An 18,434-nucleotide genomic window follows, 5' to 3' on the forward strand; every position below is an offset into this window, starting at 1 on the left:
ACAAAAAACCACACAAAAATGTACAGAATGAGGCAGGCTAGGATGGCCGTCATCCGTATATCCCAAGTACGGTTTCAGTGTTTCAGTGGGAAACACTGTTGTATATGGTTGTTAATGTAAACAGTCTTTTACCTGAACATTAGGCCTGGCATCTGCTTTTTCCAATCAGCATTAACTGTATTAAAATAAATGATAATTTCATACTCTATATCTGGTTTAAAAAATATCCATACGTCTTAAAAACTCAATAATTTTCCCAGCCCTAGCAATGACACTCACTCTGTTTAGTTTATGGTCTCCACTTCATATCCAGCGTTGAATGTTAGCTCTTTGCAGATGACAACATTGGAAAAAATGACTGTAGAGAATGTAAGCACGCAGAGATATGCCATACATATCACATAAATAATCTTTCTCCATGATTAGGTAGGTCTTACTTAAAAATGATATACCTTACCATGCAGGTAGCCTTCTGAAAATCAGTCTTTTGGGCTGTCTGTGGAGGTCACGGCACTGCTTAACTGCTAACACACTACTCCTCCCCAGGAGCATGTCAACAGGCTCCGTGGGTGGACCCCTAGTTTATATCATTCTTGTCAAACATTTATAAATCTGAGCAGTAGTCCTACAACAGTTTGTAAAACATCCGCAGAGCTCTAAACTGAAATCGAAGAGGACATCTTGAATTTGAAACAAGGACTTGAGGACTTGCAGCTGCATACGGGGAAAAAGCTACATGATTTAAAACATTTTTCATCCATCTTATTGTGATAAATGGAGCCAAAAAGGCTGTGAGGTCAAGTAAAAGTAAAGCAAAAGAGAAGAGTTTTCAAAGTGGTACATTTATTAAAATACACAACATTCTACATTTAGATAAACTTTCTCCAGAAGAGCTAAAATTAGTGTAAAAAAAGAATGCAGCTATGGCAGTCCACAGAGAAGTGAGAAAAACAGTGTTTATGGAAGACTTTCATTCCAGACTGACATAATCCCCTTTTGAGGACACACTCTTACAAAAAAAAAGAAATAAAAAGAAGCTGGCTTGAAAAAGGAGGAACAGTATCAGCGCCGAAAGATGGTGACAGCTTGAAAATAGCTTTGGTAAATTTGGTTTAGATCAGAGAACGCTTGCTGTATTTTTCCAGACATCACACTTGATTTCCAGCAGCCTGTTAAAGCTGTGATGTTAATGATAAAAGCAATATCTTTGGATATATATAATCAAACAGTCATGTTTAATTATTGGTCTGTTAAGAAAAACTGAAGAAAAGCACATTATTTAATGATGACTACAGTTAAGTGAGAATTTATCACAAGTTTACGTAAAAGTGGAAAAATCTTGTGTACTGTGACTCCAGTGAATAATAAACTCTTATAATTTATCATTTAGGCCTAATGAAGAGAGCATATATGCCAATGGACATAAAAGATAAATGAAAGTTAATGTAAATCAAATCATATTTCCCCTAATCATTTAAATATAACAATATTCAGTGCTATTTAAAAAAAAGAAAATAAATTAGGTAGTAAAACTTTATATACATAATACTGTACATCACACCTGCAGCACATGTGTTTTCCAGAGATTCCCACACCAGATAGCATAAATTAAAGTTACCACTAATGGCAACCACAAGACCGAACTACCATGTTCCTGTATTTCTTTAGGATGACGTTGGAGCTGTCGTCAAAATAAAGCACTGATATTGCGTTGAGCTTGGTCGGGGCACAGCACGGCTTTGGCACATTGTCAGGAAACATTAAATGGACCTATAAATGAGAGCAAGTAGGTTTAAAAGAGGCATAACAGCAGTGAGCTTCAAGTAAAATATAACTGCTAAGAACATTATAGAGGCTTATAACAGGATTTTTATTGCAGCACACATGTGCAATACACTCTAAAGAACACTTACCAAGGTTTGCACTATTGCATGATTTGTTGCGTTCATGTGTGCGTTGAGTGGAAAAGAGCATTCGCCATCACAGTAAAAAGCAGCATAGCCCTCAGGTGCAATGATCCAATCCTTAAGAAAAATAGCCTTCTTTATTTATGACGCATGCCACATTTTCTGAGTGTCTAATTAGAAGCTCAATAAAAATGCATTGTTCATTGTGTAAGTCCCATATGTAAGTCTTTTCAATGTTTTGTGAAATAAAATGTTTTTGTCTTACCTGCCAGCCCAAATCTCGGAAACTGACGTAGAGTTCATGCTTCTTGCAGGCTTGTTTCTGTTCACTCACATTGTAATCTGAATAAAATAAAGAACCTTTATATTAACAGAAAGTAAATCCTGTAGGGATGCACCACACTGGATCTTGTAGATATCTGATATGCACTGATATGCTGATATTTACAAAATAATTTTAGCCAATACTGATATCTATACTAATATTTAAACATAGATCAGACCTAAAACACCGGTCCTTAAAACACACACCTTTAACATCTGTCCATACCGATAATTCACTTTTTTAACTTATTTATTCCGATATCGATATCTTGTTAATATTGTGCATCCCTCAAATTTTGTGTATGCGTTTTATGATAACATTTTCCTACAAAAATTGCTTAAAAACCTTAAAATTAATGAATAAATGTGCAACAAAAACATACAGAAAAGTTCATATCATTTTGAGTACACAAGAGAATTGTAGGGTCTTGTGCATTCTAAAACAGTGTTTCTTAACTGTTCTGGCCCCAACCTTCCACCATCTCCTTTACAAGAAATCACAACACAGATTTCCTTTAATTTTCAACCGCTCGAATGTATTTGATAAGAAATGTTTCAGTTTGGAAGTAAGCTGGAACGATGGGAAGATATGATTGAACAAGGATACAGGACAAAACAAACATGTTTAAAAATCATATCATTACCAAAGCCCTTAGATCCTGTGCAGGTTGTATTCTTATTCACCTGTTTTCCTGTAATAACACTGAAATGTACGTTGTATTCTGGAGAGAAGAACACATTTTCATGGGGAAAAACCATATTTATTACCCCAAAATAATGACAGCAGTTGTGATCTCAAGAAGACAACAAAAAATTAATTGGTTATCACAGCAAAACTGAGTACACTGAAATATATGCATGTTTGTCCGTTTAGGGCTTCTGTATTTCATTGTCTTTATGCTAAGAATGCACAATATTATTTGCATGATATTGTTATTGGCAGATGTTAGCTTAAAAAGTGAATTATGGGTATTGAGAGATATAAACATCTCTATATACAGCTGATATTTTGGCTATAAAAATCGGCTTATATCAGCTATAAATACTGGCTTTACAGACAACTTGTATTTGTTTTGGAGTTGCTCATTTTTTCTTTCCAAAATAAATGTAAAAGTGTTAAAATCTTCATGTCAAAGCAAATTTATCCTATTGCTTTTACAAGGTCATTATCCATAATCAATAAAATATTGAGGAACATAAATTAAAGAGCACTACCACCTTTTTTTAAGCTTTCTTAAAGGCTTTTACTTATTGCATGCTCAGGGTTAACACACACATTTGAGAAAATAGACAGAAGGCACATTTCTATGGTAAGTTGAGGGAAAGAGGACCCTGTGGGTTACCATGTTTATTATATCCCATGATTTTAAAGTCAGAGCAATCAAATACATTTACAAATTCTGTAACTCGACAATTTTTTCTGGGAGTATGAGCTATTCATTGAATACTGCACCAGGAGTGCTGAAGGAAATAGTCATAAATGAAAAAAAAAACTTAGATTTTTAGCTGCAAATGTTTATAAAAACTTCCTAAAGATAGAAGCCTTTAAAACACTTAAAAACGGTGGTTTTATGCATGAGCTGCTTGTTTATTTGTCTGTCCTAACAGTGAAGATTTATTGCTGCAGGTAATGAAGTTATCAGCCAGACAGATGGATTCTCAGTGTGACAGCAGAGCTAAAGGATATGTTTAAAGTTTATCTAATGAAGGGATCAGATGTGTTTTGGGTAAATAAACAATAAATAACTATCATACCTCCATTTTTAGGTGCCCTTGATGATTCTTGTTGATTAGTTGATTTATTGCGATTGTGGTTCTTTTTCTTCCCACCAGCAGCTCTGACAGAGCGAAGCAACACCCCGCTGGCCTTAAAGAAAGCGACCAGGAAAGGCTGTTTGGACTGGGGCCCGTTCCTCCCGATGATTCCAGCAGATTTTATGTTGATACTTCGCCCTTTAAAAAAATGAAGGTAAATAAAATTCACAAAATAAAACTAAAGAAAAATGAGAGATGTCATCATTTTATGGCTGCTTTCAAAGAAACTGGGAAGTTAAGCATCTTTGAAAAAAGACAGATCAGCCGTTAATCTTTTTTGTGAATGGACTACCTTTTTATAGGAGATAAATAATGACAATAAAGTAGAAATATAAAAGATTTTTCCTTGAAAGTCAGTGGAAATATCTGTTTTTATCAAATGCAGACATTTGGGAAAGATATACTTCCTTTAGCCGTCACAGGTCCAAGACTAAAATAAATCCAGGGAGAATCAAACAAATAAAATTTGAAATTTGTAGAAGAAGAAACTAAACTTTACTTGCCATCTACAGTCTCCACACAGAGCTGCAGGCCCAAGTTCTGCTGTGGGTTCATCACCCAGTGGTTACTGGTTGCAGTGATGTCAAACACAAGCCAGCCCCCATCAGATGCCTGCACTTTTTTGGAGTCGAGCAAGAATGTCTCTGCATCTCTGGAGGTAAGAAGATACAATAAAACAAACATCTGCTGGTTATAAACAGCAGCTAAAACAATTAGCGCTTATTAGCTTGTGCTTGCATGCTTTCAAGAAATGCTGTTTCTTTTATTGTCTTCTTTACTGTCTGAAACATTGTTATCCGCTGAATTCTATTTGAATTTAGTAGCCTTTGAAAGTCCACTGGTTTTTAGGCTTACAGAGTAATGCCTGTGTTTTTATATGTCAATTTAATGCTTCTTTATAAACATGTTACAAAAACTCAGTTCATGCTTCAGTGCACTGAAGTCTTGAACATAAAAATCAGCCTGTGTATTAATGCTGCATTGCTTTAATACAACATTAAAAATAAACCAAATGCTTCTTCCAAGAAGTCTTAACCAGCTGGACAGGCACAGATAAATGAGGTCTCACTGACTGTTTACACATGGATGTTTAAGCCTATATTTGTTGCATAATCTTAAATATAACAAACTACTAAAAGAAAACTCTGTAAAGCCCTCAGTCATGCTGCACATGAAATCACTTAATTTCATTTTTTCAGGCTTTTTTGCCTTCATTTCAGTAGGACAGTCGTAGAGAGAAAGGAAATATGGGGAGGGAGAGTGGGGGAAGACATGCACCAAACGTGCCGGGACCGGGAATTGATCCCACGACCAATGCGTATGGCGCTTTAGCCTCAGCATATGAGCAAATGTGCTAAACCGACACCCATGAAATTATAGTGTTATTGCAATAGTAACAATCACATGGCAAACATCTGATTTCTTTGCATTTGATTAAAGAAAAATATTTATGTTAGGAAGCCATGCTTTTTACCTCAGCATATGTATATTTCACTTACTGAATCAAGGCTTAAGCTTTATTCTCATGACATTTGAATGCAGTGTGATGAAGCTAAAGCTAGCTATCTGATATGCTTAATACAATTGGTGCCTATTTAGTGGTGGAAATAAGATGCTTTTTGGATTGATTTTGGCTTTAGGAGAAAAATGTTGTAAGCAGCTGTGGCTAAAGCTAATACAGACAATTATTATCATATCAATAGATTAAAAAAAATTATTGCACATCACAGTTTTTCCTAAAGCACGCAGGCCTATGTTAAAAATATACATTGGTATTAAATAATAAAATTATTTTTTGATTCAAATGCTAATTGCCTATACTTTAGCCTGTATAAACTCAATGCATTTTTTTGAGAATTCAGATTTTCCCCTACAGTTGTTTAAATTCATTTTTATTCTCATTCATCCACACTCATTGCCCTATTATAACTAAGTAAAAACAAAATTTAAGAATTGTTTGCAGAGTTATGTAAAAGAAAAACCTGAAATATCACATTGACACATGTATTCAGACCCTTTGCAAAAACACTTTAATTTAGTTTTGGAGCCTCCCATTTCTCCTGATAGTTGCTGAGATGTTTCTACACCTTATGAGTCCAACTGTGGTACATTGAATTTATTGAACATGATCTGGAAAGGCTCAAACATCTTAATAGAAGGACTCACAGCTGACAATGCATATCAGAGCAAAAACCAAGCCATAAGGTCAAAGGAACTGCCGGCAGAGCTCAGAGACAGAATTGTTGCAAGGAACAGATCTGGGGAAGGCCACAAAAATAATTCCTCTGCACTGAAGGTTCCCAAGAGCACCATATTTCTCACACTGAAGAAGTTTGGCACAACCAGGATTCTTCCAAGAGCTTGTTGTCCAGGGCAGAAGGGCAGGCGAACCCAATGGTCACTCTGACTGAGCTCCAGGAAGATGGGACAAAGTTCAAAACGGGCAAATATCACTGCAGCCCTCCTCTGATTTGGCCTTCTGGCAGAGTAGCTATGGAAGCCTCTCCTCAGTGCAGAAACACAAAAAAGCCAGTCTGGAGTTTACTAAACTCCACATGAAAACGAAATCGAGAACATAAGGTTATTATCATGTGTTTTTTGCAAAGGGTCTGAATACTTATGTCAGTGTGATATTTCAGATATTTTTTAATTTTTATTTTGTTTCCAAAAAAAAAAAAAAATTCTGTTTTCACTTTGTCATGATGGGGTAGAGTGTACATTAATGAGAATAAGAATGAATTTTTTGTCTGTGGTATCAGACTGCAACATAACAAAATTGAAAAAAGTAAAGGGGGTCTGAATACTTTTGAATGCACTGTGTATATAGTGGGAAGAAAGGTTTTGCAGTGCCAGTTTTTTCCAGTTTCTTTCAGCCCTAGCCCTCAGCATTGAAAACAGCTGATACTTTAAAAGCACATATATACTTCTGTATGCAAACACTGGTTAAAAGCTAACAAAACCTGTTGAAGAAGCTGTGACTTTTAATGAGCTGCAGAGATGTGTAAAAATGTGTGCCAAGATTTCAGTCATTTGATTGTTCACAAGTCTGAATCATGAATATCAGCCTGTGTGTGTTTTTATCATGAGTCTGACATAAGGCATCAATCAACCCTGAGCTGAAAAAGCCCCGCTTCGCAATTTGCATTGGATTCCTTTCAAGTGGCAGATTGGATAAGGCAGCGCCTGTTCAGTTTTGTGGTTACATGGTGCTCGACTAGAGAACCAACATTTTCCATGTGGCCCCAGTAATCCAGATGACATTCATGTTTATTACACATGAAATAAATCTCAAACTCACGTGGAATTTGACCTGAGGTCGGTTGTTATGAGTGACACACTGCTGAACTTCCTTTTTAAAATTTACAGCATTAAGTTAATATCCTGTGATAACTTAGTTTGTTCTGGTGAATGTTCACTGTTCCTGGAGCCATAATCAAGAGGAAAATGTCAGCCCCACCCTTCAGCTGTGATAGCTGGATGTTCTGTTTCACAAAGAGTGTAAATAGGATGGATACCAGGGTGAGGGTTAGAAACAACTGTCTACCTGGAATTATGCTCATGTGTCCCTTTTCAGTGTCGGAAAATCATGTTAGTAGCAACAGTCAGTCCCAGGGCAGGATATACTTACACTGTGATATAGTGAAGTGACAAAAGGTCATGTTAATGTGTAGCTGTCTGACTTTAAAGGCACCCTGCTGAGTTTTTGACCTCTCATGCTGAAGCAATATAAAGGCCCGTGTTTGGAAGAGTTTCTTGCTTTTTTAGTTTCATGTTTCACTCATGAACAAGAAGAAGTATATGAGTGATGTCACTTTTTCAGATCGCAAGCATTCCTTTCTTAGGTTAAAACAACAAGGAGAGAGTGGAAAAGGTCTATATTTCAGCTGCAGATACTAGTAAGAAATTCAAAATTCAAGGCTGTATAGTACAGTTTGACACCATGCATGCCCTTTTGACCTATTAGTGAACTGTGTTGTAGGCTACCAAAATTGGGGGGATCAGCCAAGCCATTAACTCTGAAATTCACCAGAAGACTTTGCTAAGATTGTTAGTCTGCTTGAATATGATTTTTGGACAAACTGATGATTATTAAGAAGAGGGTTGACAGGCATTGGCTGTTTTAAATACTTCTGTTATCTGGCTGCTGATTGCAAAAATGACTGGAAATATGCTCAAAGATATTTAATATATGTGTTTATCAATAAAATTGAAATTAAGCATGTTTTTTTTTTTCATACAGAAACCAGAGCTGTCAGCATTAATGCTTTAATCATGATGCAATTAAGGTCCCTAAGTGTTTGTATTTTTGTTTGTTTGTTTTGCATTAATTGCATGCTTTATTTTCCCTTAAAGCACCCTTTAGTTAAGCTACTGCAGCCTCTCCTTGCAGCCACAGTAATGTAAAATAAGTACACCATTGCATCACCTTGTGTTATCTCCGCTTTCCCTTTCTACTTTTCCCTTATTTTCCTTTTCTGCTGTTATTTTGAATGTAAAGTAGGGAAGAGTATTGGAATCTGGTACTGACATGGTACCGGTACCAACGCATTCGATACCTACCAGACCGAAATACAACACAGATTTCAATGTTTCATTTCAGTACACCGCCACAATTAACTGCCACTTCAAATGAAAGGGTAAGAAATACCTCATGTAATTTGTGCGATTTTTGTGCTCTCACTTAATTTCAGCATGGAGCAGGAACATCTGACATAAAATTATATCCGTTCTTTTTCTTATCCTTTGTTCTATTGGCATCTTTTAAAGATACTACCCTGAATCATTGACATTACTGAGAAATCTTGTATTCACACACCAACTTCAACATTTTTTTTTTCCCTTTTAAAAGTATTAGTTCAGGCAACATTTAGCCGCCGACACCATTTTAAAGGTATCGATTTAGCACCGGTATCCTAAGAAACCCAAACAACAGCCAAACCTAATGAAAAGCGCTGTAAAATTATGTTTGATTGATTGTTTGATTGATTTTCAATCCATAACAAGTGCCTTTTTCTGTGGTTAGAGTCATAACTTTTGATCTAGCTGAGGTTCCTTTCAAAATAAAAGAAAGTCTATATCCAAACAGGAAGTCAGTTACTCTTAGTTTAAGACAGTGAAAACTTCAAAATAAAACTAAAAATGTTTTAAATGCAAGACAGAGGAATTTGTAAACGCAACGAAAATGGGGGGGGGGGGGGGTAATTACGAGAAATTCTGATGTACATCATGGTTAGAAATTTTCAGTTTTCGACAACCTGAAAAAAAACCTGTGTGTTAAGGATAGAGATGCACAATTTGGATTTTTTTTTTTTATATTTGATATGCAAGTATTTTCAAGATAATGTTAGCCAATACAAATACATCATACTGATATTTAAATGTAGTTCAGACATAAAACTTCAGTCTTTAAAGCACATGATTTGAAGTTTGAGGATAAAGAGCCTAAAAGTCCAAAAATGTATTTGTTCATACGGCCAACATTAAAAGCAGATACAGGCAGATTTTTAGCCAGAATATTGGTTTTGAATATTAGCAGAAATGTTTATATCTGCCAATACGGATATCATACAGATAATATTGTGCATCCCTTGTTGAGGATCATAGATCGCTGTTAAAACGAAGTAAAATGGCATACACACATTAGCAATTAAAACCAATAACCATACTAAAGACTTATGTCAGCCTTACTCAAGGCTAGAAGTGTTTTATATATTATATATTTACTGGAAACGATGGAGGAAAGGCATCAAACATGATAGATTTATCTTTACCAAAGATTTTGCTCTAACTTCCAGTCTTAGAATAATTAGGAAAAGTGATTTAAGTCCTATATTAAATCCATGTTGCCTGTGATTTATGATGAGAGAGAATATTTTGACACAATAACAAGCTGAAAGAATAATACATAAAGAATAATTAAGACCTTGCAAACTAATAACAGTCTAGCAAAAGTAAATTCCTTCTGGCTTTTAAATTTGAGGGAAAGAAAACTGGAGTAAAGTGATTTATTGTGAAACACATATGCCAGTGTTGTTTCTAAGACTTCTCACCTTGGGAAGGATTTGTTCTTCTTCCTGAACACTAATAAAAACATGCAATTCCCCATGAAAACGTGTGTGAAAACTTAAACGGAGCAGTCTTCCCCTTTAAGATGGCAGAGTGACTTGAACCTTTTCAAAGCCCAGGAGGGCCATATCTCCCCTTCAATCACCCACACACATTTTTGGCAAGCGAATGTGGGTCCACTTTTAAGTACACCCTTGTGTATTCAGCTATGTAATGGTTTAAACTTCCGGAATATTGTTAAGACAGGCAGGTGGTGGGCATAACAGTGGCCGAGAGAGCACCCACGGGAGCCCCCCCCCCCAGTACGGGCCCTCATGGTTTCATCTGGGACACGGCCAGCTTGGCAGGCAACACAAGACGAGTGATAACTGATGGACCTTCCAAGCTCCGTAAGTGGCCAACTTGCTAATGGAGTTCTCTTTATCCGAGAACTATATTTGTAAGGCAGACACGGTGCGAATGAAGGAGAGCAGAGTTGGAGATAGAAGGCCGTTCTGTGTGAGTGGAAAGTTTCAACAGTGTGAGACAATAGCTGTTGGACTGTTTAACTGTGAAATGAGATAACATCATGGAACAAGCTTGTTTAGTTTTACTTAATACAATAGTGTAACAGCTGTTTTAACTTTGGATGAGCTTTGCTTGTTGCTTTGAGAATTAGCTGGATGTCGGTCCTTCACCACCTTGATGTTTTTATTATTTTTGATATGTTTTTTTGTGTGATATATGAGGCCAAATGTATTCCTGTCAAAGTTTTTAGACTTTGACAAAGGTGATGTGTCTTTTTCTGAGTACTTTAAAGTGTCTTTTTAAAAGCAGCATCGTCATTCAGACTGCTTTATGAGAATTCCAGTCAATATTGGACTTAATATTTTCTTAGGGATTATTAAAAAAGGGAAAAACTATTCACATTTTTAATAGACCTCAATAAAGGAAACCTTGTCATGTATTAGCTGGATTGTAAACTAATTTTACTGCCTCATATGTCCGTGGTTAATCTGTAATCACTTCTGTGACATTTACAGTTGTGTTGCAAAAATGTTGTGTTTGCATCTGGTGGTTATAGGTCACGGGACATGAAAAACTACTGATGCAAAGCAGAAATATATCAAACACAGAATTACACACAGTAGACTAAGATAGTCAAGATTTTGATACTTCTGTACTATTTTTTTTATCCATATAATGTAGACATTTTTTTACTTTAATGGCTGAGAGAATAGAAAAGTATCAGAACTTTTAAAAAATTGAAATCTGCTTGAGAGGAATGAATCCATCAAAAATTGTAGACAAGCTCCTGCACACTGACTACATTGCCAATATATTAGTGCAATTTAAACAGTGCGCAAGAGTTTTCCTGCAGTCTTTGTTAACTTAAAACCAGAAATTACTCAATATTGGATGTGTAGGACTATAGTTTTTTTGTTTTGATGTTTACTAGAATTACATTAAAGTATAAAAATATTGCATCAAGCATGTTGAAGGCTTTTTGGAACCAGTAGAGCTACTCACTTTTACATCTTATAGAACCGCCAGGATACTAACATTCCCTTCAAATGTGAAACTGTGTACTATGCTGATATACTACTCAAGAATTGGAACAGTAATTACAAAAAATACCATTACTGGTTATTGGTAGCAAGTGAAAAGGGCCTTGTTAGAAAGTGGTTAAAGGTAGAACCACTCACCATGAGAAATGGATCAAAATAGTACATGTCTACATTATAGAAAAGTTGTCATTTTCCCTCAGAATGCATAAAGAAAAGCTTCAGTGGATCTGAACTAAATAGTTTAAGTATGTAAAATCTGTAAGATCTAATTTCATTGAAATCATCTGCTCTTTGCCCTTTTTTAAACTGATATTTTATATATAATCTCTGGACATTCATAAGGAGCTACCTGCTCCTGCTATTCATACTTAACTTACTAAAGTGTTTTGCAAATGTAAAAGGTGGGAAAGCATTAAGCACAACAACTTTTGGATTCTTAGGAACTTGCCTTCCTAATTTCCAACAAGAACAGGGCAGCCAGGTGATGGATTAATCGTTTTAAGGGAATCCAGTAAAGTCTGTAATGTTGTTAATGTTAGATGCATTGGATATTGTCATGTCTCCAAATAACAAGAAAAAAAGTCTTCTATGGTGGGATGCTGGTAGCCCAGTGGTCATGTCTGTGCACCTGATGTTAAGAGGCTGTTGTCCTTGATGCATGAAAGACAGGTTCAAATTCAGCCTGTGCCTCCTTCCCTGCATGTCCTTTCCCACTCTCTCCCCAGTTTCTGACTCTACCCACTGTCCTATCTACAATATATGTTCAGATGCACTGATGTTGAAAATTAGGGCCGATACTGATGTTTGAACTTTACCTCTTTTGATGTAAGACGAACTGTGCCTACATTTTCACTCATGTTTGACTATGAAAACAGACCAGAGGTCTTCAAACAGGTGACTTCTTCTGTCAAATAAAGCACTTCTACTTTGAATCAGCAGTTGGGTAAACTAGATGTCAGCATAAAATAGATCTGAAGTAACATGTCAACATTGGCTACAGATGTCTGTTTGTACTGTGTTATTTGTAAATGGCTGATTTTTGTCAACAGGGCTGATATCATCTGGCACTGATGTAAACCAATGCATCAGTGCATAAATGCCCAAGAGCAAAACTTTAAAATATGCTTGAAACATGACAACCGTAGACGAGTAATCTTAATTAGAATCCAACACTGCCTTGTGTGTGTTTATGCTTCTTTAGGTACTTACTTGTTCTGATACTCCTTGATGACTTGATATATGGAAACCTTCAGAGTGATATTGTCGTAGCGGGCATGGCTGCGGTCCTTATAGATCCGAAACTCTGCAGCAGTCACTGCCTCACCGTCTGGGATCTGAGTCAGATCAAAACGGAACTCCTTGTAGTGTCTCCGTTGGTGAGAAAAATCTTTATCTTTCTCGACTGGGAAAGAAAATAGTTTATGATGAATTTCAATTTTTGCTGGCAGAGGCGAAAGCTTACACTGGTCCAAACATATGACTTCAACTCCTAAACTGCTGCGCACATTGCTTGAAGGAGGAAATATGGCGGCATTAAGGCACAGAAAACGTTATTTATCACATCTTCTTTTACATTCCAGGTCCAATCCAAACATTTTCACTACCAACAAAAGCACTTTCCAGTTCATTAAATCAGTCAACTGAATACAGGTAGCAGTTCCCAGACAGGCCCTCTACTGTGTGCCTTACTGCATTCTCTGGCCATGATGAATGGGCTGTCAGTTAAGAAAAACAGGCTGATTTCAATTAAAGACACTTTCGTCTGCTCCTCAAGTGAGAGTAAAGACCAGACAGGATTCTTCACGTCATGTGAGCGTCTACTCTGACCTCATTTCTGACCTTATACTGACCTCCTGCAGCTTTCATACAATGCCCTAAAAGTGTTCAGTAAATTTTCAACCTAAATAACAAGTCCTCTCAGATGTCTTTAGGGACTTGCAGTTTAGAAAATGTTTGATATTTGCAAGAATTGACAAAAGATAAGTCTGGCTTGGTTTTTATGAAGTTTTATCTATTTCTGCAGGATTGCTGTGAAATCACAGCATCAAAGAGCCTTATCAATATTATGAAAATGACAAATGATAGTCAATTCCATGTCTCACTCCCCTGCCTTGTAGCAGAAAGGAGGCATGTGGCTGAGGTCAGTGGACTGTCTGACATCTGCGGTGATATCATGCAGTGCATTTCCCTGATATTTTATCAACTAAGAGCGCCTGCGGCTACTTAGCACACACATGTCAGAGGTCAGGCCTGATTTTTACCCACTGAGCTCGCTCCATTATTTTAGCCATGGGCAGTAATGTGAAGCAGAAGTGCCACTGAGAGCATTTAACTTTTTTAATGACTGAAGATGAGATATTAAAAGACTCTGCAGCCTGGAAAGGGTCTACTTTGCCTGTTTGTATTCTTATGTTTATCCCACCATGAAAGGATCAATATTGTGTTTGTAAGACTGTTGTTTTCATTCCTCTTGCATCATAAATTTTAAATAGCCGCCTTCTTATTCAAACATTGTAAGCTCAAATGGTTACAGTAAGCATATTAAACCGCGTGACAAGCCGCATAGACGTTTGTAAAACAGTTGAGGTCAGCAGCTATATGTGGTTGTACTGTAATAAAGACAGAGCCCCATTGAACACTTCACTGACAGTCCCCAGAACGAGAGCAGAGCTTTCAAGGCTGACAGTGTACATGCCCTGCTATAGTGGTAAGTGGAAACAGATGGGCTCAGGCCAAGGTGAGGGATTAGACATCCAAGCAGCTCTACACAAACTTACTTTTACATGTTTTGCTTCGCATTTATAAAAATTAAATCAACACTTACCAATTTATTCGCTCTTTTTATTGCTGTATTCTTTGTTTTTAAAGCAGCATCATACCTAATATTTCAATTTAGACTAAGCTTCAGTGGCAAGTTTAATATTTTAACTCATTAAAAAACAACATATACTCTTAATTTTGCAAATACAAAAATGGAGCTAATGCTTTTTTCTTAGGGACACTGCTTCAGTGAAAAAAGATATATGTCAATATCACTCCCCTTTTAACAACAGGAAACAATTTAAACCAATTTTCTCAAGGTCAGACAGTCATCTGATAAGTTTCCCTGAACTGCAGGGTTAAGGGTCCCGGCTACTGAACAAACACAATCATCCCACAGATCTGCTTCTTTTTTAATCGAAAGCAGCACAAATTGTTGAGGTCAAAATGTTGGGCCTAATTCTGTTAAACACAAAATATTTCACCAGCACCTGAACGCATCAGAGGCCAGAGAATGACTTAGATCTGTTACTTATGTTTACACAACAAAGCACAGATTACTTACATTTAATCTACACGTCACTTCATTTAAGCAAGATGAATTAGCTGCATGAGCTGAAGGTGATAGCACAAATATATGAGGGGATTAAAAAGTGGTGTAATGTTTAGTACTTGAGGGCTCTCATGCTGTCGTACATCAAATTAAATGTTTAGTTTGCACCTATTGTAACTTGCATGTAATGTGAATTATATTGTGCATTTCTTTGAGAAAACAAGCTGAGGTAACTCAGTGATAAAAGCAAGGATAATAACTTTTAAAGTTATTTATTGGTATTAACAGATAGGTAAGTTTCTGCCAGAGTGCACAGCTGGGATATGTACCTCGATCAGCTGCTTTTCTCTTTTTTTAACCTCATTCCTTTAAAGACGGTTCAGAGGTCTGAAGTTTTAGGTCTAAATTTTTGCACTTGCCAGGGATGCGTTTCTGTCTTATTTAAGCTCCGCCAGGATTGAGCTCATTTAGGTTTAAAGTTTAAGCTCCATAAAAAAGAGGTGCATTTTAATAAAGCTCAAGTCTGTCAGCTGGTTGTTACAGTGCTGTTGGTAGCACTTTGATAAGGCTTAGTTTTACTGTTACTATTAAAACTAGATTTTAATTGTGATTCATCTCAGAATTTCTGCAGTAAATAGCAATTAATCGTATGCTTTACATCACATTTTAAAATTCCACTTTTTTGTATTTAAAACTTTTTGTGTCAATTTGGATTTTTTCTACTGTCCCAAACTAAGTGTAACTGACTTCCTGTATGGATAAAGAGCTGCTTTTATAGATTTTCACTTGAACTTAAAAAATGGAAAAAGGAACTTGTTATGGTTTTAAAAGGAAATAAGGGAATGGTAAAAAAGGAAAATATTTGATATCACAAGGTGCACATGACTTTTGACTTGTCCACTGAGCTGTCTTTGAGTTTTTAGAAGTGAAATGAGACATTAAGGAGCAGTGGTGGACTTTTTTACATCACTGTGGCTGCAGGGAGACACTGTGGCTTATCCAAAGTGTACTCATAGGGACAATTAAGCATGAGATTAATCGTGATTAAAAAAATAGTGCACTAATTATGGATCTTAGTTAACTGCGATTAATCTTGGTAGCCATATTAAAAATATATTTAGATTTGCCTTTATCACCCAATAATCTGACTTTGTGGCTGTTTTGAACAAAATAGACTGTCACCATAAGAGTAACGTGAATTGTAGCACAAAGTGAGTTGGTGTTCTTTATAATGGCTATTAATATATTGCATCACTGGCTCTTGCACCGTTGGACCGGTCTATTTTGCACCTTGCAATGAATGTGATTGAAATGAAGAGCTTTTCTTCGAGTACACAAACCGGGGTAACTCGACGGAAATGTATTTTGTACCTTATTAATTTCCGTAACAGAGGGGTGAACGGTGTCTAAATGGAAAAAAAAAGCTAGAGTGAGAATTTTAAATTAACTTTAGCGGTTTTTAACTTCACTTCGACGCAAACTAAAACGTAAACTCGCCTTTATTTTCATTTATATGAAGTTTTCTGAGTGCTGAGTCTGTGTCTGGTGAAGAAGAGTTTTTTTGCACTTTAATAGCTTACCTAAATTGACAAAGCTCATCACCATGTCGGCATCATTGAGGAAGTTGTTCTCGTTCGCTGAGGTGAGCGCGGGGCTGTGGCCTAACAGAGGAGCAGCCCGATAAGGCTGTGGCGCGCGCGAGTACCCGGCATGCTGCGGGTTGTAGTAACCCTTCCTGGAGTGCCCTTGAGCTTTGGCACCAAAGCTCTTCCTCGCCCCCTCCTCTTCCTCCTCCTCCACGGCCATGGCGTTGTAAAGGTCGAGCATGAAGAGCGGCGCGGAGGACGCCTGCTTGCCGGGACTGAAGGGCCTCGGCCGGTGAGGTAAGCCCAGGATGGAGAGGATCTCTCTCTGGATCTCCCTGCGTTCGTGATTGCGCAATCTCCTGTAAATAAAACTTGAGTGCACATGGTTGTCACCTAACCCGCAATGGGTGCAGGACAGAAAACTCAAGCAGCTCCACGCGAGTCCGAGAACAGCACGGTGCAAAGGTGATAGCGCTGTCATCTTGACAAGTTGACCTACATCGCACTCTTTGAGCACAATGAAACAAGTTGTATCTCTGCTAATGCGAACTCATAGACTTTCCATATTATGATGAGGCACCACAGCTTTCCTGGTGGCACTCAGCTTCTTCACAAAGGAGGTATCAACTTGCAGAAAAGTCGGCGCTCCTCTCCTGTGCGCAGTAGTTTGTACTCCTCCAGGGTCCATCCAAAAGTCTCTGCTGCCACACCAAGTATTTATGGAGCTGTGACCCTGTCCCTCACCTTACTCCTCTGTGATGCAAAAACAGGGAGGTACGCCCATAAAGTCGAAGGATAACCTCGGAGTTTCCAGCGGATGAAAAGTGTTGAACTGTGTCAAAAACTGAGCAGAGAGTTGCACTGCACTCATGCCCTAGCTCGCATTTTTCCTTTTTTTCCTCCCTCGCCCTCTCAGAGCGTTTTGGGGCTCGTTGCCCTCAGAGTCCATCCCACACTCAACGTCTGTTTTTGCATCCACCTCTAGCGGCCGCAGTAAAACTTCAGCCTGCTCCCATGATGAATGTGGCGGCTCGGGAGTGTAAAAGGAGACACTTGAAATCTGAGAGGCCGTCTTAACGAGTGAAAGAATAATGACAGAGCCTTTTAATCACCTCAAGTTATTGAAGTCTGCGTGTTTATGGGAGAGGGCTCCAGCTGCATTCAGCACCTACAACAAGGTCTGTTAGAAGGGATCATAACCTAATGGATTAAGTGAAAAATATTTTATTGAAAAGTCTATACTAGTGGTTCTCAACTGGTGGGTTGGGACCCAAAAGTGGGTCCTGAAGCTGTTTTCAGTAACTCATGAATTTGTGTCTGGAAATAAATGTGGAAAAAGATATACATGCAAGTATTTGATTTTACTCTGTTTTGCCCGTCTACTGTAAGAGAAAAGTCTTAATGCCATTTATCTGGGGTGGAAAGTAACCTATTTCATTTACTTAAATTACTCTAATTAGGCTTAATAGTTTTTTGGGGGTACTTGTACTTTTTTGAGTATATTTTGATGTCAGTGTTTTTACTTCTACTTAATAAGATTAACCAAATGTATTGTACTTTTACATGAGTACAATTCTACTGTAATTTTTCCACCTCTGTTGACAAGACAGTACAAATAATGAAAGAATGTTTCCATATCACAGCACAAACTGGCATGTTGACATCTCATGGTTAAACCTTTCAGAGTTGACTCAAACTCCCAGTGTGTAATTTTATCTCTATTCTGCGTAAAATGGCCTTTATTGTTGGAGTTGACTGTGTGAGCTTCCCATCATGCCCCTGGGTAGAGTGTTAAGATGTTTTTTTTTTTAATATGTGTTTTGTTATGATAGATGTTGCCTTTTTTACAGGCAACCCAGCTTGGGTCCTTTTGCTT

General features: G+C 37.3%; 1 protein-coding gene and 1 long non-coding RNA gene across 7 annotated transcripts in view; one reads left to right on the plus strand and one right to left on the minus strand.

Annotated features, from left to right (window-relative positions):
* LOC121510892 overlaps positions 1 to 18,434 on the plus strand; it is a 123,875-nt gene that overhangs the window by 17,834 nt on the left and 87,607 nt on the right. For 4 of the 6 annotated variants that reach the window (XR_005991997.1, XR_005992001.1, XR_005991999.1 and 1 more), the window contains 2 exons: positions 4,065 to 4,200; positions 4,559 to 4,704. This is a non-coding gene — a long non-coding RNA (uncharacterized LOC121510892). The remainder of the gene's footprint in view (positions 1 to 4,064; positions 4,201 to 4,558; positions 4,705 to 18,434) is intronic. The other 2 variants (XR_005991998.1, XR_005992002.1) reach the window with 1 other exon arrangement.
* Positions 853 to 17,637, minus strand: bmp5 (bone morphogenetic protein 5). The gene is made up of 7 exons (XM_041789227.1): positions 16,553 to 17,637; positions 12,869 to 13,061; positions 4,550 to 4,698; positions 3,987 to 4,184; positions 2,173 to 2,249; positions 1,914 to 2,024; positions 853 to 1,770 (listed from the first exon to the last, which is right to left on the minus strand). The coding sequence occupies exons 1-7, from the start codon at positions 17,037 to 17,039 to the stop codon at positions 1,621 to 1,623; spliced, it is 1,365 nt and encodes a 454-aa protein (XP_041645161.1). The 5' UTR covers positions 17,040 to 17,637; the 3' UTR covers positions 853 to 1,620.

Source organism: Cheilinus undulatus, linkage group 6 (assembly GCF_018320785.1).
Source record: "Cheilinus undulatus linkage group 6, ASM1832078v1, whole genome shotgun sequence".
In the NCBI taxonomy this organism is placed as follows: Eukaryota; Metazoa; Chordata; class Actinopteri; order Labriformes; family Labridae; genus Cheilinus; species Cheilinus undulatus.

What these genes read in the sequence shown, in the direction of transcription:
- bmp5 (XM_041789227.1), bottom strand. Translation starts at nt 17,039, where the DNA reads ATGACAGCGCTATCACCTTTGCACCGTGCTGTTCTCGGACTCGCGTGG. An exon ending in TCCGAGATTTGGGCTGGCAG is followed by an intron (nt 2,025 to 2,172) that starts GTAAGACAAAAA and finishes ATTTTTCTTAAG; the next exon opens with GATTGGATCATTGCACCTGA. An exon ending in ATGCAATAGTGCAAACCTTG is followed by an intron (nt 1,771 to 1,913) that starts GTAAGTGTTCTT and finishes TCTCATTTATAG; the next exon opens with GTCCATTTAATGTTTCCTGA.